We start from the raw sequence: 21,836 nt of genomic DNA on the forward strand, positions 1-21,836 counted from the left end.
CGCGAGGCTGGTTAATTTGGCTACAAAGAACGTTCACTCGTGTACATAAAAAAAAAGGGTTGCCATGGATTTATTGTCAAATACATCGACTGAAGAAACAAATGCCACGTACTTTTATAAAGATACAATTACTACATAAATAAAAGTTGTGATCAATGCTGTACATACGTAAAAAGTAATACTTTCACAGCAAACTGTTCATTAGCTCCATATTATTGACAACATAGCAACCTGAAAATGTTGAATATGAGAACGGCTCCATGAAACGTAGCCAAAGTCGCATATTTGCATAATGCCGCGTGCACGTTGGCTGATGAGAGCATATCGAGAGAGGAAAAGCGGGGGGGGGGGGAGGCGAGGTGTTTCTGGAGATGAGGTCATCATGCAAGCCAGTAGACATATAGCAGACTTTCCTGGACGGCGATACCGTGCATACATGCGCTCTCTCATAATCTGTTCACTCATACGTCCAGCTCAACATCCTTGATCGCAAGGACGCTTTCGCGCCTGTGCGATTATGACGTTAAGCTGCACGTATGTGCAACGTGGGTCAGAGATTTAGGTCAACATTGTCTTCGTGTATAAATAAGACAATACAGATCGCAATTTACTGTTTATATAGGCGTTCTATATGTGGCCATCTCCGCAGTGCACGCGAACGAGCGTTGCTACAGAACCCGCCATCATAAGGTACATCAAGTAAATAAAACTTTATTTAGGTGTGAGTTTTGACATCGTTTGATCCGAACATTGCTTAAATCGAACTGAAGGGGTATGTCCTGACGATGTAGAATTAACGGAAATCGACGGTACCTCTAAGTCCCTGTTGAAAATTCTCGAGTAACACACTTTACAGACCCTTTTTAGGGGTTCGTTTCACGGTGACGGCGGACGAGTGTGCGCCAGGTTCTGCAAAGTGCTATATGGTGCCTTATTCTGACACCTTACTTTTGTAATTTATGTTGTCGCACTGCCTGCACGTCGGCAAACTGCAGTAAGCAGCATAACATGCGTGCTCTTTTAGTCAGTCCGGGTTGGTTTTATTGGGATTGCCAGATTTTCCATTGCTTTTTGCGCCACATTTATCTTCGTTAACAGTGTTACGAATCGCCACAGGTTAAACAAAATCAGTCTCTGACAGTGACGTTTTCGTTGTGTGGCATTGCTATGCTGCGGCAAAGTGAACTGCATTTCTGAATACTAGAGCAGTGCAAGAAGTGATTTCCTTTTATAGTGTAATGCCTCTTTCTGCAGATTTAGCATTTGGAGATTTTGTTTATCTAGCGGAGTCATATAGCAGACGCGTATAATACGCCGCGGGTCTTTGTGTCCAGCTTACATTCGAATTCGGAAACGCACGGGTAGCAGTAAGAATTTAGGGGAAGGTATGGGAGTGGGGGAGGGTGTATATTTAACATTGCTAAGGGTTCAAAGCTGAAAAACGTCGCACGTTGCATACAAAAGCTGCAAGGCCATGTTATTCACTAAAGACGCACTGTATAGGCAGCTTTTTTTGGCTAAAAGAAGACGTTGGCACGAGTCTTCACTACACGTATTTGTTTTGTGTTTCTCAGTGACGATAAAGCTTAAATTTTAAAGGCAGTTGCGAAACCGTAGAAGCAGTGTTGGACATTTTGAATAGAGTTCCAAAGTTGAATCATTGGCGCACTCACTTTTTTCTGGCGGTCACGATTTCTACAGCAACCAATTTGCATTGCCATTTGGTTCAGGGTTGCAATATGCTTGTTGCATGGTTGCAACATGATTCATGGTTGCAATATGCCAGAAAACAGTGGCTAACGCCATGATCGCTTCTATTTTCAGACGTTCGCACAGCGTACAATTGGTGCCGTAGCGTGGATCATGCCAGTATTTGTGAGCTTGTCCACTTTTGGAGGCTTGAATGGGATCATGTTTACTATTGCAAGGTGAGTGCCTGTATCGGTAGCGCTAAAAGATGCGCCAACCACTGTGGAGTTCGAACATCGGATTCTGACATTTTGGCAGCAGTTGCCTTTCGGTAGCTGTGATTACAAGCTGCCAAAGTTCTACCGTGCCGCGTTCCAAGTTGCCGCGTTGGCGCTGGAGCGAGGGGGCGCACCAGGAGCGCAGCCGACTGTAATATAATACTACGTGGTCCCACGCTCTCCGCGGTGGCGGGCGGAGTGTCAACACCTAAAATGTTCTTACACCGTGGCTTGGACTGATTCCCACATTGCATGAAACAGGAATATTTTACAGCGATAGCTGTCTTGGGCTCACTCTGGTTATTTTGATGTTCACCGGCGTTTGTTGGTGCCCACCATCTTCAGTCGCTGCAATCTCAAAAGCCTTTGCGAAAACATTAAGAAAGAAACGTTCTCATTGTGCCTCGAGGATTCTGATTGACAACCACCAGACCTGCAGCCCAAAGTTCTAGCTCTCAGCCTCTCAGCCAGCAGTGGAGAATACCGATCCTGCAGAGTGCGATGGCGCTTGCAGCTGTCATTATTAACTAACGCTCGCTCAACATCTCTATGCTGGATAGAGCTGGCGTCCGGCCCTTCGTGTTCTATAGCATGTCGTCTTCCCAGTTACAGAAGTGATCCTAAATTTAGTTTTCTTCTTCTAGGTGTAATGACAATGATTCAGCATGTCTGCTTCGTCTTCACTGGTCGATCTTCTTCTATTACGGGACTTCTCATGTTTATTGGATGGCGCTGACGTCCTCTTATTTCATTCAAGGACAGCGTGACGTAGCCCAAATATAAATTTGATAAAAGCCGGATGAATCCAACAGTGAAAAGCTAATGGGTTGTTTCAGTACACATCAGTTGCTAAGTCCGGATAGATAGGACGAGGAAAAATAAAAATCGCGTCATTCCACTTCACCACCGGGTGGCGCAGTTTCCACAAACTAATACGACTCACAATTATTTTACTTCTCGTAAGGAGGTTTGCCGCTTGTACACACTGACGTTCACTACAACAAACACCGCACATAGCAGTCTAAAGGCTCGCATATAGCTAGTGCGGCGTAACACGCTTGCGTAGCGCAGTTACGCTACGCCGGTGAGAAGGCGACAGTGTACCGTCACGGCGCAGCCGGCCTTACCGACGGCAGTCGGCACGGGAATAGAACATGCCCCTAGGTACCATCGCTACGGCGACTAGATGGGTAGGTGGGCCAACTCCTGGGCGGGAAGGCTAGTTCAGACGTTCTCTGCTTCATGACGACAAACGTGACGACAAGCGCGCGCCGCCTTGCGCGCGCTTATTTCGGCAGCGCTTGTGGTGTCGTGTTCTCGTCTCGTGTCCCGTCTACGTTTTGCGCTGTTAACACCAGGGTGGAAAGCCAGCAAGGCCAAGCTGCTATTCTAGAGAATTCTTGCCGCGAAAGCGCCTTTCGCGACGCGCGCTTATTTCCGCAAGTGAGGACGTACCTTTACAGCGTAGCTGCGGAGTGTGTATCACTGTGGTTAACCTGCAAAACGTCTTCACAGTGACATCATAGACAGTTGCACATTTTGGAATGCAGCGGAGCTCTGTCACTTGCGAAGTACTTGCCTTGTCCGTGAGCTGTTTGTTTCCCGGTTTGAGTGGCAAAAATACAGAGCTCTTAACACTGTTTTTTTTTTTCAAGCAAACACGTTAAAGTTGAGTATACGAGGAGGAGCACAAATTCTGCAAGGACGAACCAGTCCTTGATCAGTTCTTATCAACCGAGACGGGCGAAATTTTGTTTTACAAACAACATGTATAGGCACTGTATGCAAACGTAATTCGCGCAGGAAGTATTCTTATGCCACGAAATGCGTAAGGGAAATGATTTCGTTTGGAGGAATGTAAACTGCGATTGAGTAAATATTGATATCCGCGCAACTAAAGCCCCTGGTTTAATTTTCTTGGCGTATGTGGGCTATTGTAAACGAGATGTACACTTTTGCAACGTAAATCAACTTTTTTGACAATAGAAATGAACTTGTTTTTGTGAAAACGAAAAAGAAAGCAATTCCTTACCTTGTTCAATGACCTATGATTAACTCCATGAGATGAGTAATTTGTAGCATTCAAATTCACATAGTTTATTCTCTTGTTGAGCGTGCATGCGTACATATATTAGTGCAATAGGCTAATTCGTCGGTCGCACCTGCGAGTCAGCCACACTAAGCTTCTACAGCAAACTATAGCTTTAAGTGAAACACGGCACTGCATCACAGCGTTTTAGCGCGTAAAGTACTTTTTCTTTTATGGAATACGCTCAGGAGGCAAGTTGTTCTTGCTCTTCGCAAGAATTCAATTTAAGCCGAGCAAAAGATTATAGCTTCATGATGCTGTTCGTAAGTTCGAGTTAGTGCTGCTCAAAACGGGCAAGTCCTGTAGGCTTGAACTATGGAGAAAGGAGGAAACATCAACCAGTGCACGCGGCAGTCGTTTTCTTGTGAACCACGGCCTCTGCACTTCATGCTGAATTTTCAACTGCTATGTTGATATTTGTCGTCGTACTTGGCAAAAATTCTTGCAGCTTCTTACACAGAATCATTTCATCGGCCTCCTTTCAACAGGTTCACGTCTTCACTTGTCTATGCATATACTTATTCTTCACCTGTATGTATATACAACACGCGTTATTTTAATTCGCGTCAAGGACACGACATCACGTTACAGTGGATTCCAAGCCACTGTGGCATAATGGGCAATGAACAGGCCTGTGCATCATCACGATCTGCACAAGAGGCGGGCTTGCAAGACTCCATACCATTCTCAAGAACAGATGCAGCAATGAAAATTCGTCTGCTTGTAAATGAAGCCATAAGATCTTTATGGAACACACCAAGTTTGAAGCACACACGTCTGCACCGACTGCACCCGTCCCTTCGACTTCGACCCCCATCTGGACTCTCTCGACTCGAGACAACAGTACTTTGCCGACTGTGGCTTGGTGTCGCTTTCACAAGATATTTTGCCTTCCGAGTCGGTATGGACGAGGGTGCGGCTTGCACTGGGGGCACGTTAAAGATCCCCTGGGGGTCAAAATTAACCCGCAGTCCCCCACTACCGCGTGCCTCATAATTAAATCGTAGTTTTGCCACGTAAAACCCAAAAATTCAATTCAGGGAGTAGACGAAATTTTTAGCAGACGACGCGCGCTTCCCGACAGGCCTCTGACCGCAGCACCACCCCTTCTGTCATGATGCGGAGAAGCACTGAACTACGCCGGTCGGCAGACCTGCTCATTTAGCCAGCTCACTATCGCGCTCAATATGAGCTAGAGCACGCGAGGGCTTTGCCACGCCCTTTCGCTGCTTTCGCATTGCAGGTCACACCGAGCGTGATAGCACGTGTATGTCCATCCTCACGCCGGAGCCGCTAGACAGTGAATCGCGTGCTATCTTGGCCTCTTGCAGAGAGAAGAAAAGAGAGAGAGAGACATGAAATGCAGGGAGGCTAACCAGAGGCGAGTTTCCGGTTTGCTACCCTGCACTTGGGTGAGGGCTATAGGAGCTGTAAGGACGACAAATGCCGAGAGGAGAAAAAAAAGGAAAAAAATGAAAAAAAGGGTAAAAAAAAAAAAGGCGTTCTAATCACAGGCGTTCACACAGGCCGGTCGATCTCAAGAGGCGCAGTAGCGCTTGCAAGGCCTTCTGATGCGATGTTAAGTCGCATCGATGTTTCAAAATTCTTTATTCCGACAGAGGCTGGTCGTCCAACTGGTTCAGCACGAAAAAAAAAATTAAATTATCGGGTTTTAAGTGCCAAAACCACTTCCTGATTATGAGGCACGCCGTAGTGGAGGACTCTGGAAATTTCGACTACCTAAATCTAAGCACACGGGTGTTTTCGCCCACATCGATATGCGGCCGCCGTGGCCGGGATTAGATCCCGCGACCTCGTGCTCAGCAGCCCAACACCATAGCCACTGAGCAACCACGGCAAGTTATTCAGCACGACGGAAAGTTATTGTCTCAGCGCACTGTACTGCAGGCACTGGCAAAGAACATGAAGAATTGTTTCCGTGTCACCGTAATCGCCACGTGCTGCAATGTCGGCCATCCCTATGCGGAACGCGTAGGAATTGGTAAACGCGGCGCCCAATCATAGCCTACACAAAAGAGTCGCGTCTCTTTTGGGAAGTCTTGATAGAAGTCGGATGCTTGAGGTTGGATCCAGGGTGTATATGCGGGCGTGCATAAAATGTGGTTCATTCCACTCTCATATAGTGCATTGGCGTGCAAGTAGGCGGAGAATCATTGCAGCATCTTTCCTAGACAGGGGGATCGAAAGGCGGTTGTCTTTTGCATGAGCTGAACGAGCAGCTTGATTGGCACGTTCATTGCCGATGATAGCACAGTGACTTGGTAGCCACTGAAAAATTATTTCATGTACTTTCTGAGTCAAGTGATGTATGGCCTCTGTGATTTCAAATACCAACTGTTCATGCGGACCATGCCGTAAGACTGACAATAAACAGTGTAGTGCCGTCTTCGAGTCGCAGTAAATTGACAATTTGTGCGTTGGTTCGTCATTAATAAAGTGCTGTGCGACTCAAAGCGGTGCGAGTTCTGCTGCCGTCGACGTTGTCAATTGAGATGTTTTCAATTGATGGTGGTGGCTTTTTCTGGAATGACGACAGCTGCGGTAGAGCTCTTCGGCAGGACGGAGCCGTTGGTGTATATGTGGGTGTAATACCGGCACTTCTCATTTAATAGGAGTAAGGTATGCTGTTTAAGAGCCGGCGACAACATATCTGCTTTTACCGGACGCCAGGTATTGTCAGGTTAATCTTTGGTTTAATGAGGCGCCAAGGAGGAGTCGAATGTTTCGCGGTAGGTGTGAAGCACGCTGGTATAGACCGGAATATTTTACCCTCGCAGGGAGCCTGCGTGCGAGGGTAATCACCACCAGGCTTCACCTCTCGGCGTGGGCTGCCGGAATCGGCGGAGTAGCGTGTGTGTTTATTTATGCGCGGCGCTTGTTTGTGTCCTTGCTTGTGTGTGTCGTTGCTACCCACGGTTTGAGCGAGTAGCAACAGTGTACAAAAGCCACTCGACAGGGCGGCATTGTGCCGCCGTCGGCTGCACGAACAATTAACGCAAGCGCAAGCTCGACCCGGTCAAGATACGGCAATCATTTCCAACGCAAACCTATGTTTCGTATGGCCGGTCAGAGTCAGCTTGCGAAGGAGAGACTTTCCCTTTTTTGAAACATGTCTCTTTTTCATCCTAGGCAAACGAGGAGCTGACCCACTTTCCCACTTATTACGTAGTTATGACTCTAAGCTCTTGGTGGGTTGGACGTCCTCCACATCGCAGGCTTTTGTTTTTAGCAGGTAATACATAATGTGGTTTTCCTGCAGAGAGGGCCAGTGTTTCATGTCTTCTTTCCATTCGTTGGCCGCGATAGAAAGATAATGTGGCAGAACACGATCGCCTACTGTGAGGAAGCAAAAAGGAAAAGCGCAAATTGCAATATCGTCATGCAGGAAAACACGCAGAACAAACCTCTGGCGGTAAACTGTCCAGTTGGTGAGCTTGTGCCTCTAAATAAATTAACAGGATGATAGTGATAACAGCAAGAGCAATGTATGGTCATCGGGTGAACAATCGCTTCGCTATCAGCCGCGCTCAGCTTAGCAGCGAACCTTTGTCAGAAGGCTCTTAAAATACCGAAACGTATCTGCAACATCCTACACGCTAAATAAATATCTAATATTTGAAGCGTTGGTATGCCACACAACAAAAGTTGTAATTTATCTCGCACGCTTTCTCTGCGTTAACGCCTCGTGCCCGGTACTTCCAAGTCAGAAGTGGCATGAGCTTTATCAGCGCGTTTAGCATTCTTCATAGGAATGTGGCGAGTGCCGAATTTTAAAGATTCCGCACGGCGTTACACTCTTTGTAACGCTTGAAGGTGAAAGCCTGGTGCAAATTTAGTCATGCATTGAGTTATACGTTAAGTTACACACTAGGTTATACTTTACCAAATGATAGGCTTTCGCCACATGTAAAATCCCGTGTGGCGCATACCCGCATGACCCGGACATGTGCCACACATGATCGGGTATATGCATTTCCATAAGGCCACGTGACATTTCTTTTTTTTGCCATCCGCGGCGACGCCGGATTTCGACAAGTGCATTGCCAACTCTTTAAGGGACACCTCCGCATTAGACATACAAAAGTTTCGTCCAAATAACTGCTGGGGCTTTACGTGACAAACCACGATGGACGGCTCCGGAAATTTCGACCACCTGTGGTTCCTTAACGTGCACTGACATCGCACAGTACACGGGCTTCTAGCATTACGCCTCCATTGAAATGCGACTGGCGCGACCGGTATCGAATCCGCGTCTTTCGCATCAGCAGCCGAACACCGTAACCACTGCACCAACGCGGCGGCGCCGAGCGTTGAGTTTTCAAGAAATGAAACGTTAGGAAACCAGATTATGATTATTGTTGCGTGGCAGGAGGTCTCCCCAAGTATTCGTTATTTTTTTAGCGTGTTCAAGCAAGCGCGCTTTGGTCACGTATCGCGTAGCCAGCGAGGCATATTAGAGAAACTTTCAAAGGCGGTTTAAAAGAAAACAAACAGTAATTTCATCGCATCCTTCACTCACTAACTTTACACGGGGTGTGAAACGCATTTCGAAACTCGCTATCCTGTTTGGATAAGCTTGTCCAGGTACAAATGAAACCTAGTTTTACACCTTCTGAGTTTTACTTTTGTCAACAACTAAAGCTTTGCCACAACACAGTGTCATGTCACTGAGAAGGCTCTCTGACAGCGCACGGTGACGGTACATGCAGCTGTAGCATGCTTATTGACACTAATTGTCTTGCACCATGGCTGGAACTTGCCAGAACACTTAACCTAACAAAATAACTCGCTTTACGCCGCGCGGAAGCCAATACATACGTCATCCGCGAACGAAAATGCGTCGTCCTCATTGCGAATATCATACCGCGAAACTTTACAAAAGTCAAGCGTGCCCTCAATCCTACGCGTGTACATGCGTCGCCATGCGTACATAATGCAGACGTGAAATGAGCATGCACTTACCCATTTTAAGCGTCAACGGTCCGCTTGAATAACAATTCATTGCCACCGCTCCTGCTTCCGCAAGTGGTGCCCGCAGTCCATAGCCAATGCTCGCACCTCGGCGCCACTGTCGCGAGAAAATAGCGGCTCCGGAGAACGGCTTCGAATTCGAGTCTATAGCCTCACGATTTGCGGATACCGTTCAGCAAAACGAGGCACGTGGTCTCTCCGCAGGTAGAGAGGCTAGATGGTAGCAAGTAGTGCGGGCAAATGCACTCTTACTGCTTCAACTGTGATGTGGGTCTTGATGAGGTGGTCTCTGGCGATTAGAATAGTTGCTGCCGTTGACGCACTTCGAGGAACACCTAGACAAATCCTGAGCGCCTCAGCCTGAACGCTTTGACTAGTACTTAGGCTTGTTTTACTTGCGTTAGTCAATGCTGGCAAGCTGTACCGTAAAAAAAAAACGAAAAAAAATACCTTATATAGTTGCAGCATAGCGGTTGTGGACATTCCCCAAGTCTCTCCAGCGAAGAACTCTTGCAAATCGATGTCTGCAGTTCGGGGTCAGTGCAGAGTGCGCGCTGAGTTGGCGCCTTTGCCAACTGAAAGAAAGTCGCAGTTTCGCCCGATAGGCGAAGGCATCGATTGCGATAGCGGATTATTAGGCAGCTATACGAAGTAAGGATAGTAGGTTTATTGGCTCTATAAGCTTGTAAACATTCGCTTACTAACTAAATTAAGAAGCACGGTGTCACGCGTGCACAATCAAACATGAACACATCTTACTCTATGATCGCCGAAACTCGCTGTCCAAACGCTGGAGTGAGGAAGCGCGGCAACAGCAGCAAGCGAATTGACCTTCATGCTGCCTCTCGCTTCAACGCGAACTAAGCGTCGAGAACGCAGCGCACACGAAGCTATCAGCAGTCGGCGACCTCTGTTCCCATTGCAGATCGCTTTCAAGATAGGGCCCGCGTGGCCGCGCCATACGCAGCAGCTGCCGGAATAGAATGCCCCTCCCCTCCCGCCGGTGTCTTGTGCGCGAGGGAAGGCGGCGCGCTTCCTCCCCGCTTTCTTCCCTTGCGCACGCGAGGTTGTGCCGCCACCGTCGGCTCACCCACGCACGCTCTCACTTGCACATACAGCACACGGCGCGCGGCGACGATACTATCACCCTTGGACTTTATACAGAACATCGCAGCGACGGCGACGGGAAAAATGCGCCTGGAGTGTCCAATAAAATCGCTCGTTGCCGTCCGCTTGTGCGCGTACGTTACGACAACAGCTGATCACCGCGCTGTTACAGACCGTGCACGCTAGGCGGGCCGAACTATACAGGGGGCAAATTTTTTGGCACTCCCAGCATCGTCTCCCGGCTAAACGTATACGACTCTGCCGGCCGCTGCCTAGCATGCCAGAAACGCCTGACTATATCAGCTCCTTAAGGCTTACTGCGCATTATATTTCGCCAGATATTGCGTCACTGCTTCCCGTTATGGGCGAGAGTGTAATTTATTTTTGCGAACGAGAAACATTATGAATTTGCCCGCTCTACGAAGCTGATGCTGACATCTCTTTCATCTTTCTTTAGACATCGCTATGTATCTAGAGAATCGTTATCTGAATATTATTTGCCTGCCGTTCCTGCGTCTTTCAGCCCTGCCACTCCTGGTTTGCAAAATTACACGTAGCAGTGCAGCATACAGTACTAACAGGGGATACCACTAGCCATTCCGGGAGGGGCTCGATTCACAAAGCATTTCGTTCGTGAGAACTGTATGCCATTGCTCAGCGGCCTGGTCCAACGTTTCCACGACGATTTGTCGGTGCCTGTTCCAACTGCTTAGGGTGAAGTACTGGTCTGCGAATGAGGGCATATGCTTCTTTTCTTGTCTGGGGTGACGGAGAATTAGTATTCAACTGGTCCGATATGGAAGATGTCCACGTGTTATTTTCACTAGTTGTTTTGGATGAACTGGATTCGCGATGAAGTGAATATCTCGTGCTTCTTCGTCAAGGCGCGGGTTCAGCCGCAACTTCACGGCTGCGTCGTGCCAGTTACGCCTGATGAGAGAACGAGTTGTGAGGACAAGGGTGAAACTGAGGAGGAGAGGAGGTGTCTTGACGGTAGACAAGGCAACGACAACGATTTGATGATATCGAGGGCGGCGTAGAGGAAAGGACAAACGCAGTTTAGAGATTTTAACTGATGTCGCAGTAACCCGGCGGACACTTTGATCCAGCGAAGTGTTACTGTCCGAATCTGACTCCTGGGCTGGGCGCACTACATTGATTTCGGGCGTACTCCGCCTTATTTCGTTGGCTCTATGAGGAGATGTCCGCAATTTACTTCAGGGTTGAAGTGGGCGTTAGCAAGCTGACTGCACAGACAGACAGACAATGAACTTTTATTGAGGTCCTGAGGGACTAGCCGGCGGAGACCCGTTGGGGCCCCCGGCTCGCCGCTGGCTGCTCCCATGTCGGAATCGGGAGGCCAAGCCTCTCCGCTCTTTCACGGGCCCTCTGGACGGCCATGGACTGGAGCTTGAGTTCCGTACTAGATATGGCCTCGTCCCAGTCCCGTTCGCTGGTGAGGGACGTATCCCGTAACGCAGGACACTGCCAGAGCATACGAGATAGTGTGCTAACGTCCTTCCCACAATCCGGGCACTGGGTCAATTTCTGGGTAAATCCTGCTTAAGAAACCTCGCGAGGGATATGACCTCGTCTGAAGCATCCTAAGCATGATCGATTGAGATCTGCATAGATTAGGGTGTGGAGGCGGGAAGCACCTGCGTTCTTCTTTATAGTGGGAGACGATCTCATGAAAGGTTAATAAGGGGTCGCTGTGGCCGAGCTCCTCCGGATCCAATGTAGCCCCACCGCCGTCGTGGCGCGTTAATTCTCGCGCACGGCGGTGAGCAATCTCATTCACAGAGGTTTGCTTAGCTTCAGATAACACGTGTCTTACTAACTGTTCCAGTATCGTCAATTTGCGTTTTCTTGTCGGCGCTGCTGCGGATACGAATCTTGCGGAAGATAAAAAGAAACTGGTCCAATGTGTTGTCATTATACTGTGCTTTGTAGGGGGAAGGCAAACGCGCATATTTTTGCAGCATTGTTTTTCATTACGAAAAATAACAAGATTAAACAATCTTGGTGGGCATCGACTGCTTGTACATTGTGCTGATTGCACATACACGTTTGCACTTTTCAGATTATTCTTTATTGGAGCATTGGAAGGGCACCTTCCCATGATATTTGGCATGATACACACGACCAAGCTAACTCCGACGCCGCCTCTTTTATTATCTGTAAGTTTGTCGTTTTATTTCTTGTTTGCAGAAACTTTGTGCGATTTAGCTGCTTTCATTATTGTTGATACTACTCAACAGCTGCAATTTCCATAGTCGGAAATACCCACATGCTATAGTAGGAGGCTGTTTCCGCCTAAGGAAAGTTCGTTTTCATTTCCTACCACTGCATACTACATTATCCAGTGGAACTGGATACTATAGTATCCAATTGTATAGTTCTGTAGTATGACATAATAGTTCTGCGGAAACCCGCAAGGTGTAGAGAAGTAATTAATGAAGGGAAAATAAGACATCCATCCAATTGTAGCACTTGCTAAATAGGAAACCCCTACGGGTTCCTCGAAAGCAAAGCCTCGCAGTTGAAAAGTTTGTCATGGTCCGGAACTCGAACCTGGGACCACCGCCTTTCCGGGCAGCCGCCCTACCAGCTGAGCTAACCAGCCGGCTAGCAGATGGCAGGGCGAAGTCAAATTTGTGAACTACTCGAAGCAAAGGCAAGAGTTTGACGTAATAGTTCTGCGGATATCCGTAAGGTGGAGAGAAGTAATTAATGAAGGAAAAATGAGACATCCACCCAATTGTAGCACTTGCTACAAAGGAAGCTCATACGGGTTCCTCGAAAGAACCTCGCATATGACGAAAAATTCGTCCTGGTTCGGAACACAAGTTCACAAACTCGACTTCGCCCTGTTTTGTGCAAGTATGGGAGCAGTTCAAATGTGACATTAAAATAGCCGCTATTGATAGATCATGTGCGCTTCGGCGAAAAGAAAAACAATGAGTTAAAGAGCTGCAGAGTGCCCTAGATTTTATGCTAAGTACGGAGTGCTACGAGCCGGGATTGTTCACAAAAGAAATTAAAGAGACTAAAACTAAGCTCGAGGCAATAGACGAAGAAATGTACCGGGGCGCAGTGATAAGGGCGCGTAACGAAAAACTGTGGTCCGGAGAGACGCCTACCAAACGCGCGCTGAGTGATGAAAAAAGGCACGCTCTGTCGAAAGAGATAACGGAAATATGCTATCAAAACGAAATCACAAATCGAAGAGAAATAATCAAGCAGGCATTCGTCGAACATTACACATATATTTTCAGCCTTAATACTCCGAACACTGACTACTTCCGAACAGAATTCCTACCGCTGATGCCGAGGTTAGAAGATGATCTTGCGCACGCTATAGAAGCCAGTATTACGGCTGAGGAAATTGAATCAGCGATTCTGGAGCTTAGTTCAAACAAGTCGCCTGGGCCAGACGGTCTCGGTGCATCTCTATATAAAGCCTTTAGAACAGAAATGGCAGTCGCACTTGAAAGGCTGATTAGCGAAGTCTATGAAATGAAAGCAAGTCCTCCATCCTTCCGAGCGTCCCACGTAGTACTAATTCCTAAAACGAATGATCCGATTAAGTTACCGTCTGTTGAATCATACCGTCCCATCAGTCTAACAAACGTGGACTATAAGATATTCATGACGATTTTAGCTCGACGCCTTCAAAGTGTTATTAAGTCACTTGTAGGGCCACATCAGACATGCGGCATAAAAGGGAGGTCAATCTTTACCAATGTTCACACAGCTAGAACTGTCCTTGAATGCTGTGACGGAATGTATGGGCGCGTGGCCATGTTGCAATTAGATCTGCACAAGGCGTTCGATAAAGTCGTACACGAAGTTCTGTTCTCGATCCTAGACCATATCAATGTTGGATCTGTTATTACAGAAGGTGTTAAAATGATGTACAATGGTTGTATAGCGAAGCTGATAATTAATAGGCAGTTAAGTGATGGTATTCCTGTGCAGTCGCCTGTGAGACAAGGCTGCCCTTTATACCCCCTGCTTCTCGCTCTCTACCTCGAGCCCTTTTGTTTGCGGCTGCTGAAGAGCCCAAACATCCGGGGTTACACTTTTCATAAAACTGAAGTTCGAGTTTTAGCATATGCTGATGATGTAGCTGTGTTTTGTACGGACCATGACAGTGTTAAAGCAGTTGTACAAGAGGCTGTAAAATTTTGTACTGCAAGTGAAAGTGCTATTAACTGGAACAAGTGTCTTGGTTTTTGGCATGGGAATTGGCAATACAAGCCTGAGACTTTTTGTAACATGCAATGGGCGGTAACTCCAGGCACCTACCTAGGTGTCCCCCTGGAACATTATCGAGATAGCAAAGAATATTGGGACAATGAAGTAGTGCGAATAAAAACCCAGACCGGCAAATGGGGAGGACATAATTTTTCAATGTTTGCAAGAGCCACCGTGTGTAATTTGTTTTGAGTCGCTAAAATCTTTTATGTGATGCAAGCGTTATGTCTGACGAGGATGTCGGTGCAAAAGCTGCATAGAATATTTGCGATGTTTATTTGGGCCTCAACATGGGAACGTACAAGTCGTAGTAATCTGTTCCATAGAGTGTTGAATGGGGGGCTGCGGTTGTCACATTTGTTCCTCAAACAGATTGTAAGCAGGTTTCTTTTTTTGCGTGACCAAAAGGATGCTTTTCTGAGAACAATGATTCAAGCTAGACTGCGCGATTCATTGCCTGATTATGTAGTGTCGTCCATGTATACGGGGCCAATGCCTTTAAGTGCTTTTTTGCGGGAAGTGGTCGCGTCTTTCCGAATACTAAAAGCAAGATTTTCTAGTGAATATCTGGCCGCTGTTACTAGTAAGAAGTTGTACAAAGATCTTGTTGATGTATTCTTGCCTGTACCGCTGTATCGTACAGTATTTGTTTTAGGTTCAGAACGAGATGTTCTTAAGAGAGTTAAACGAATGCCGGTAAGAGCTTCTGTTAAATCTTTCTTTTTTCAACTACATACAGGCACTCTCCCAGTGAAACCGTGGCTGCAAAGCAAAGGCATTTTTGTACCTTGGTCTGTGAATTGCTTTATATGCAAAAAACCGGAGACGATTGAGCATATCTTTTTGGACTGTCATGACGCAGTGTTTTTGTGGGATTCTAAAACGTAGCCTTAAAAAGGAATTGCCGTTAAGTGCTTTGGGGATACGCTTCCTGCCATGCGCGGAACCAGAGGGAGTGCCTGTCGATCTGTTAATGCTTCTGTGCATGCACAGTGTGTGGCGAACGCGTATGGATATTAGACATGAGCGCATTGTTCAGACCCCAGCACATGAATACTTCATTGAAAGTGTGTTATATATACGCGAATTTTTCTGTGCACAGAGTGATCCTCCTGATTGGCTAAGTGCTTTGGACAAAGTGACTAGCCTACATCGTTCTTATCACACCTCACTGATCCGGCATTGACTAGTTGTTTTTTTATGGCCATGTAATACTCACATTGTATTTTCTTTTGCCAAACCGGTATTAAAAAAAAGCAGCCGTGGCCTCGTGGCAGAGTGTCCGCCTCGGCTGCGGCAGGTCGTGGGTTCGAAACCCCGCGGCCGCCGGTTACCCACTGGTTATCCCAAATGGGCACAGGCGTTCCCCCGGCCTGACATTCGGCTTTCTTTGGGGGTGAATCGCTCTGGGAGAGCAGCCCGCGCCACCAAAATCCCGTCGAACCCTTGTGGGCGAGAGTCTTCTCTCAAACGCGCCCTGGCTCTGGCAGCGGCCCTCAACATGCATCCGGTGCTGACCACGAACTCCTCGAGACGTGCATCGCACCTCAACCTTGAGCAGCGTGTCCCGCGGTTCCTGCTCACAGACCGCGTGACTGGCTCTCACGCTACTTGGCACATGTGCCTGACGGGTGGCAACATCACGGGGCTCTTTTTTTTTCTTCTTGAATATGAGCTTTTTTTTGCATTGGTTTGGCGTCCATCGGTGTCTGGTAGCGTTTTAAAGGTCGCTTTAATTTGTCCGTACGGACGGCAGTAGCACAGTTGGCAGCGATACTTTCAGGCACTTTGTCCAAGTACGATGTTTGAGATATTTTTGTGTCGCGTCAGTGTTATCGCCGGAATAAAAATCATTAAAAGTAAAAAAGAAAACGCCTGGTTAGCTCAGATGGTAGAGCGGCTGCCCCGAAATGCAGTGGTCCCGGGTTCGAGTCGCGGACCCGGACGAATTTTCTTTCAAATGCGAGGATTTTCTTTCGACGAATCCGTATGGGTTACGGCTTTCATGCCGGATGTTCTTTTACGACTAAACATATTTTTTTTAAATTTCCCTACAGCAGATTGCATAATCATAGCCCTTGTGATGGATTACTTGAAGAGGCAGACATTACTTGCTCGAAATATTGAAATGCTTGATCGACTAATTATGAGAATTTCACTAATTGAGTGTTTATCTAGTTGGTTTATGGCACACTGCAATTTACGAATTGTAGCCGCCGAGTTCGCATGGCGGATCCATTCGGAAAGAATTTTCCGGGTGACGCCGGTTTCGAGGTAATCATTCCCAAAGAGGGTGACGAAACACATTGGCGTTCCAGTTCACTTACTTGTGTGCTTCAATACATACAATTTTTAGAAAAGGTATGTGGAACAACAGTGCATGTTCAGTGCAAGTCTGAAAGTGCATATTTCGAAATCGGTGCCATCCTCAGAATGTGTTCCAAGTGGATATTCCTTGCAAACTCACCGGCTACAATTCGTAAATTGCAATAATTGCCTCGAAGTAATTAGTAAAAAGCTTTATTAGTGAAACCTTTTTAATTAGTTGAGTCAACATTGTCGTTTCTCGTGCAAGTAATGTCTGCCTCGTCGAGTAATCCAGCTCAAGGGCTAAAATTCGCTATCTGCCACAGGTGATTTTTTAAAATTCTGAACGTCTTAAAAAAATGCCTTGTACTTTTTGTGAAAACATCTCGCTCATTATTCTACCTCATTAACGATCGCACTTAATTAGCTGCGATTACTCCTTGTAGAACAATACTATCTTGCGCTTGCAGTAGACGTCGCCAGCATAAATAAGTTGCTCTGAAGTTGGCAGCCACTTGAAACGTCTAATAGACGGTAAGCCCTCGCATTGTGATTTGCCCAATGCAAGCTCGAGCACGCCCCTACATTTATCCAAAAGCGAACATTCGAAAATACCGGATATGAAGTTCTCTAACCTAATTCGTTCGAATAAAAGGAGGCATTCCGTTGTAATCCAAAATATCGATTATTATCGCATCCTGAATGAACACGTGTAATAAACACTGTGCCAGGTTGTTTCAAGTACATTTGTGGAAAATGCTAATTGCTTTTGAAGTGCTTTCGGTGTTAGTCGAATATCGCCGTACCCCCCTTTTTTTTTCTCACGTACTAGGACCGGGTTTAATGTCATACCTTCTGAAAATTTTCCTCTAGTCCAAGGATTGTAGTCAGCGTGCATTATCTTTAAATCTGCGGAGTATCGTAATATCAGTGCAAAGGAATGTCGGCAGAGAGCGATTTAGTTTATCATGCAGACGTTTCTTAGCGTAATGTGTCTTTTTTGTGCTTGCATGTCCGATGACCGCGCAACAAGATCTGATGAGAACCTTTGATGCAGTGTGCAGTGGCGCTGCTGATGTTTTCGACGAGCGACATCTTTGTCCTCATCAACTATTTGAGCTTCAACCAGTGGCTCTGGGTGGGCGTCTCCATCTTGGGAATGCTCTGGCTGCGTTACAAAAGACCTAACATGCACAGGCCAATCAAGGTTTGTGACTCTTATGTGATGATTGAAACGCGGCTTTGACAGCCGTGTAACTGTGCTTGTATACGATGTTATATGTGTATTTTCTTCACCTGCGCGGGTGCTCGCTTTAGACCCATCGAGCCGTCGTGTACGTGTTCAGAACTAATGCGTGTGCGTGTAAGGACTCCGTATAGTGTGCAGTGCAACCTGTCCTCGTGTTTTGTCTGTATATTCCTGTGCGTCCAGGACTACGTGGACTTCATTTACTCTCTTATGTAACTCCGCTCTATATTTTTGAAACCTGTGCCGTTACTTCATATTTTGCAATATTTTTCTTCTTCTTGTTACTATTACGTGAAAAGTAATAGCCGTCAGCGTTATAGGTGACTAAGTATCTTTCCTTTATTTTCATAAAAAGTGGTGAGGTAGCATTTCAACCCAGGGAGAGACCAAATCGCATTGTTAACACGGTTCACTGCACGCACACAACATGTTGTTCCACATGTACACTGTAGCCATTCATCATCATCATCATCATCATCATCATCATCATCATCATCATCATCAGCAGCAGCAGCAGCAGCAGCAGCAGCAGCAGCAGCAGCAGCAGCCTGTTTTCTGTCCACTGCAGGACGAAGGCCTCTCCCTGCGATCTCCAATTACCCCTGTTCTGCGCCAACCGATTCCCACTAGCGCCCGCGAATGCCCCAATTTCGTCGCTCCACCTAGTCTTTTGCCGTACTCGATCGCGTTTTCCTTCTCTTGGTACCCATTCTGTAACCCTAATGGTCGAACGATTATCTAACCGGCGCATTACATGACCTGCCCAGCTCCATTTTTTCCTCTAGATGTCAATTAGAATATCGTCTATACCCGTTTGCTCTCTGATCCAAACTGCTCTCTTTCTTTCTCTTAACGCTATGCCTAGCAATCTTCGTTCCATCGCTCTTTGCGCGGTCCTTAACTTGTTCTCAAGCTTCTTTGTCAATCTCCAAGTTCCTTCCCCATATGTCAGCACTGGTAAAATGCACTGATTGTACACCTTCCTTTTCAATGATAATGGTAAGCTTCCAGTCAGGAGCTGGCAATGTCTTCCGTATGCGATCCAACCCATTTTTATTCTTCTGTGAATTTCCTCCTCATGATAAGGGTTCCCTGTGATTAATTGAGCTGGGTAAACTACTCCTTCACAGACTCTAGAGGCCGACTGGCGATCCTGAACTCTTGTTCCTTTGCCCGGCTATTTATCATTATCTTTGTCTTGTGCATATTACTCTTCAACCTCACTCTTACACTCTCTCTGTTAAGGTCCTCAATCCTTTGTTGTAAATCGTCTGCATTGTTGCTGAATAGAACAATGTCATCGGCGAACCGAAGGTTGCGGAGATATTCGCCGTCGAACTTTACTTCCTTTTTCTTTTTTTTTCTTTTTTTAATATATATAAACGATTTGCCACTTCACTGCTCTTGTAACATCCGCCTTTATGCTGATGATTGCATTCTATATGAAGTGATTAACTCTTCCAATGATCATTATCGCCTTCAAGAGTCGTTTTCGATTGGTGTAACACTTGGCAAATAAACATTAATTTCAACAAAACCGTTCTGATGTCTTTCTGCAACAAATCTTCCCCTCCCTTTTTAGTTACTCGTTCAATGGCCGTGCTGTAGATAAGGTTTCTGAGTATAAGTATCTTGGTGTCATTTTTACGCATAACATGTCATGGTCTAAACACATTGATTACATATGCCGTAAAGCACTAAAAAATTAGGTTACTTGAGGCGAACGCTAACCCGATCTCCTAAAGACACAAAGTTACTAATGTAAAGATCTCTAATCCGCCCTGTTCTTGATTATGCATCTGTAGTTTGGAGCCCGCATAAGCAGTAAGAGATTAATAAGCTAGAAGCAATACAGAAAAAAGCTGTGCGATTTATATGTCATCGTTACCATCGCGACTTTTCGCCCTCTTCAACACTTTCTTCCTTGAACCTAAACACGCTCTCTTCTCGTCGCCGTGTCTGATCATTAAAATTTTTGCATTGCATTGTTAATTCTTTGGTTAGGCTCTCAAATGATTATTACATTACCTTCGCGCCAGGATCATCAACGAGAAGACATCATGATGTAAACTTGATACCCTACAACGCACGTACTAACATGTTCAAATTCAGCTTTTTTCCCCGCTCAATCAAAGACTGGAATTCATCACCCGGGTCCATTCGCTCATGCTCATCCCGAATTTTTGCAACCGCCATCCTAGATGCATAATCGTGCTCACCCATGCCCGGTAGCATTTGTATATATTCTTGTGTATTTTCCTTTCATCGATGCGCTTTTGTAAAAGTGTTCACTTGTGTTTACCGCTGTATACTTCAATGCATTTTCTGTACCTCTTCTCAACCCACTCCTCCTTTAGCGCAAATTGAGCTGCAGTATGTATAAATAAATAAATAAATAAATAAATAAATAAATAAATAAATAAATAAATAAATAAACTCCTAAGCCTTCCCAGTTGAATGCCTTGAATACTTCTAAGCACGCAGTGAATAGCATTAGAGAGATTCTGTCTCTCTGTCTGACCCCTTTCTTTATAAGTATCTTCCTGCTTTTCTTGTGTAGTATTAAGGTAGCTGTGGAACCTCTGTAGATATTTTCCAAGGTCTTTACGTAAGCGTTCTGTACTCCTTGATTACGTAATGCCTCTATGACTGCCGGTATCTCTACTGAGTCAAATGCCTTTTCGTAATCTATGAAAGCCATATATAGAGGCTTATTGTACTCTGCAGATTCCTGGATAACCTGATTTATGACATAGATGTAATCCATTGTAGAGTGCCTTCTTGAAGCCGGCCTGTTCCCTTGGTTGACTAAAGTCCAGTGTTGACCTTATTCTAGTGGAGGTTATTTTGGTAAATATTTTATATAATACTGGGAGTAAGCTAATGGGCCTATAATTTTTCAATTCTTTACCGTCTCCCCTTTTGTGGATTAGTATAATGTTTGCATTCTTCCAGTTTTCTGGGACCCTTGCAGTCGACACTTCGTATAAAGAGCCGCCAGTTTTCCAAGCATTATGTGTCCTCCATCTTTGATTAAATCTACTGTTATTTCATCTTCTCGTGCCGCTCTTCCTCGTTTGATGTCTTGCAAGGCCCTTCTGACCTGAACGCTAGTTATAGGAGGAGTTCCTAAATGCTGTTCATTACTGTTTCTAATTGATGTATCCTGACTCCACTGGGTACTGTACAGGTCAGTATAGGATTCTTCCGCTGCTTTTACTATATCTTCGAGATTGCTGATGATATTACCCTGCTTATCTTTCAATGCATACATCTTGGTTTGTCCTATGCCAAGTTTCTTTCTCACCGATTTCAGGCTGCGTCCATTTTTAAGGCTTATTCAGTTTTTCTAACGTTATAGTTTCGAATATCCCGTATTTTCGCCTTGTTGATCAGTTTTGACAGTTCCGCGAATTCTATCCTATGTCTTGAGTTGGACACTTTCATTCTTGTCGTTTCTTTATTAGGCCCTTTGTTACTTGAGAGACCTTGCCTACTGCTTGCCTTGGTGCCTTGCCTCCCACTTCAATTGCTGCCTCTGAAGCCGACCTAGTTACGGTTTAATTCAGTAGCTCTATGCCATCATCTCTCTGTTCTAAGGCTGCATATTTGTTTGCAAGTACCAGCCTGAATTTGTCTGCTTTTACCATTACTGCGTCTAGGTTGACCTGTTTCTTCTTGACCAATTTAGCTCTTTGTCTCTTCAAATTGAGGTGAATCATAGCCCTCACTAACCTATGATCACTGCACTTTACCCTACCTATCACTTCTACATCCTGTACTATGCTGAGATCAGCAGAAAGTATGCAGTCAATTTCATTTCTTGTTTCACCATTAGGGCTTTTCCAAGTCCGCTTACGGTTGC

At 45.9% G+C, this 21,836-nt stretch overlaps 1 protein-coding gene across 1 annotated transcript in view; it reads left to right on the forward strand.

Annotated features, from left to right (window-relative positions):
• Window positions 1-21,836, forward strand: part of LOC142591048 (large neutral amino acids transporter small subunit 2-like) — a 129,225-nt gene that overhangs the window by 89,634 nt on the left and 17,755 nt on the right. Inside the window, exons 6-8 of the mRNA XM_075703424.1 lie at window positions 1,825-1,928; window positions 12,239-12,335; window positions 17,780-17,929. Of these exons, the coding sequence (XP_075559539.1) occupies window positions 1,825-1,928; window positions 12,239-12,335; window positions 17,780-17,929 (351 nt within the window). The remainder of the gene's footprint in view (window positions 1-1,824; window positions 1,929-12,238; window positions 12,336-17,779; window positions 17,930-21,836) is intronic.

The sequence above is a fragment of the Dermacentor variabilis genome, chromosome 1 (assembly GCF_050947875.1).
Source record: "Dermacentor variabilis isolate Ectoservices chromosome 1, ASM5094787v1, whole genome shotgun sequence".
Taxonomy (NCBI): domain Eukaryota; kingdom Metazoa; phylum Arthropoda; class Arachnida; order Ixodida; family Ixodidae; genus Dermacentor; species Dermacentor variabilis.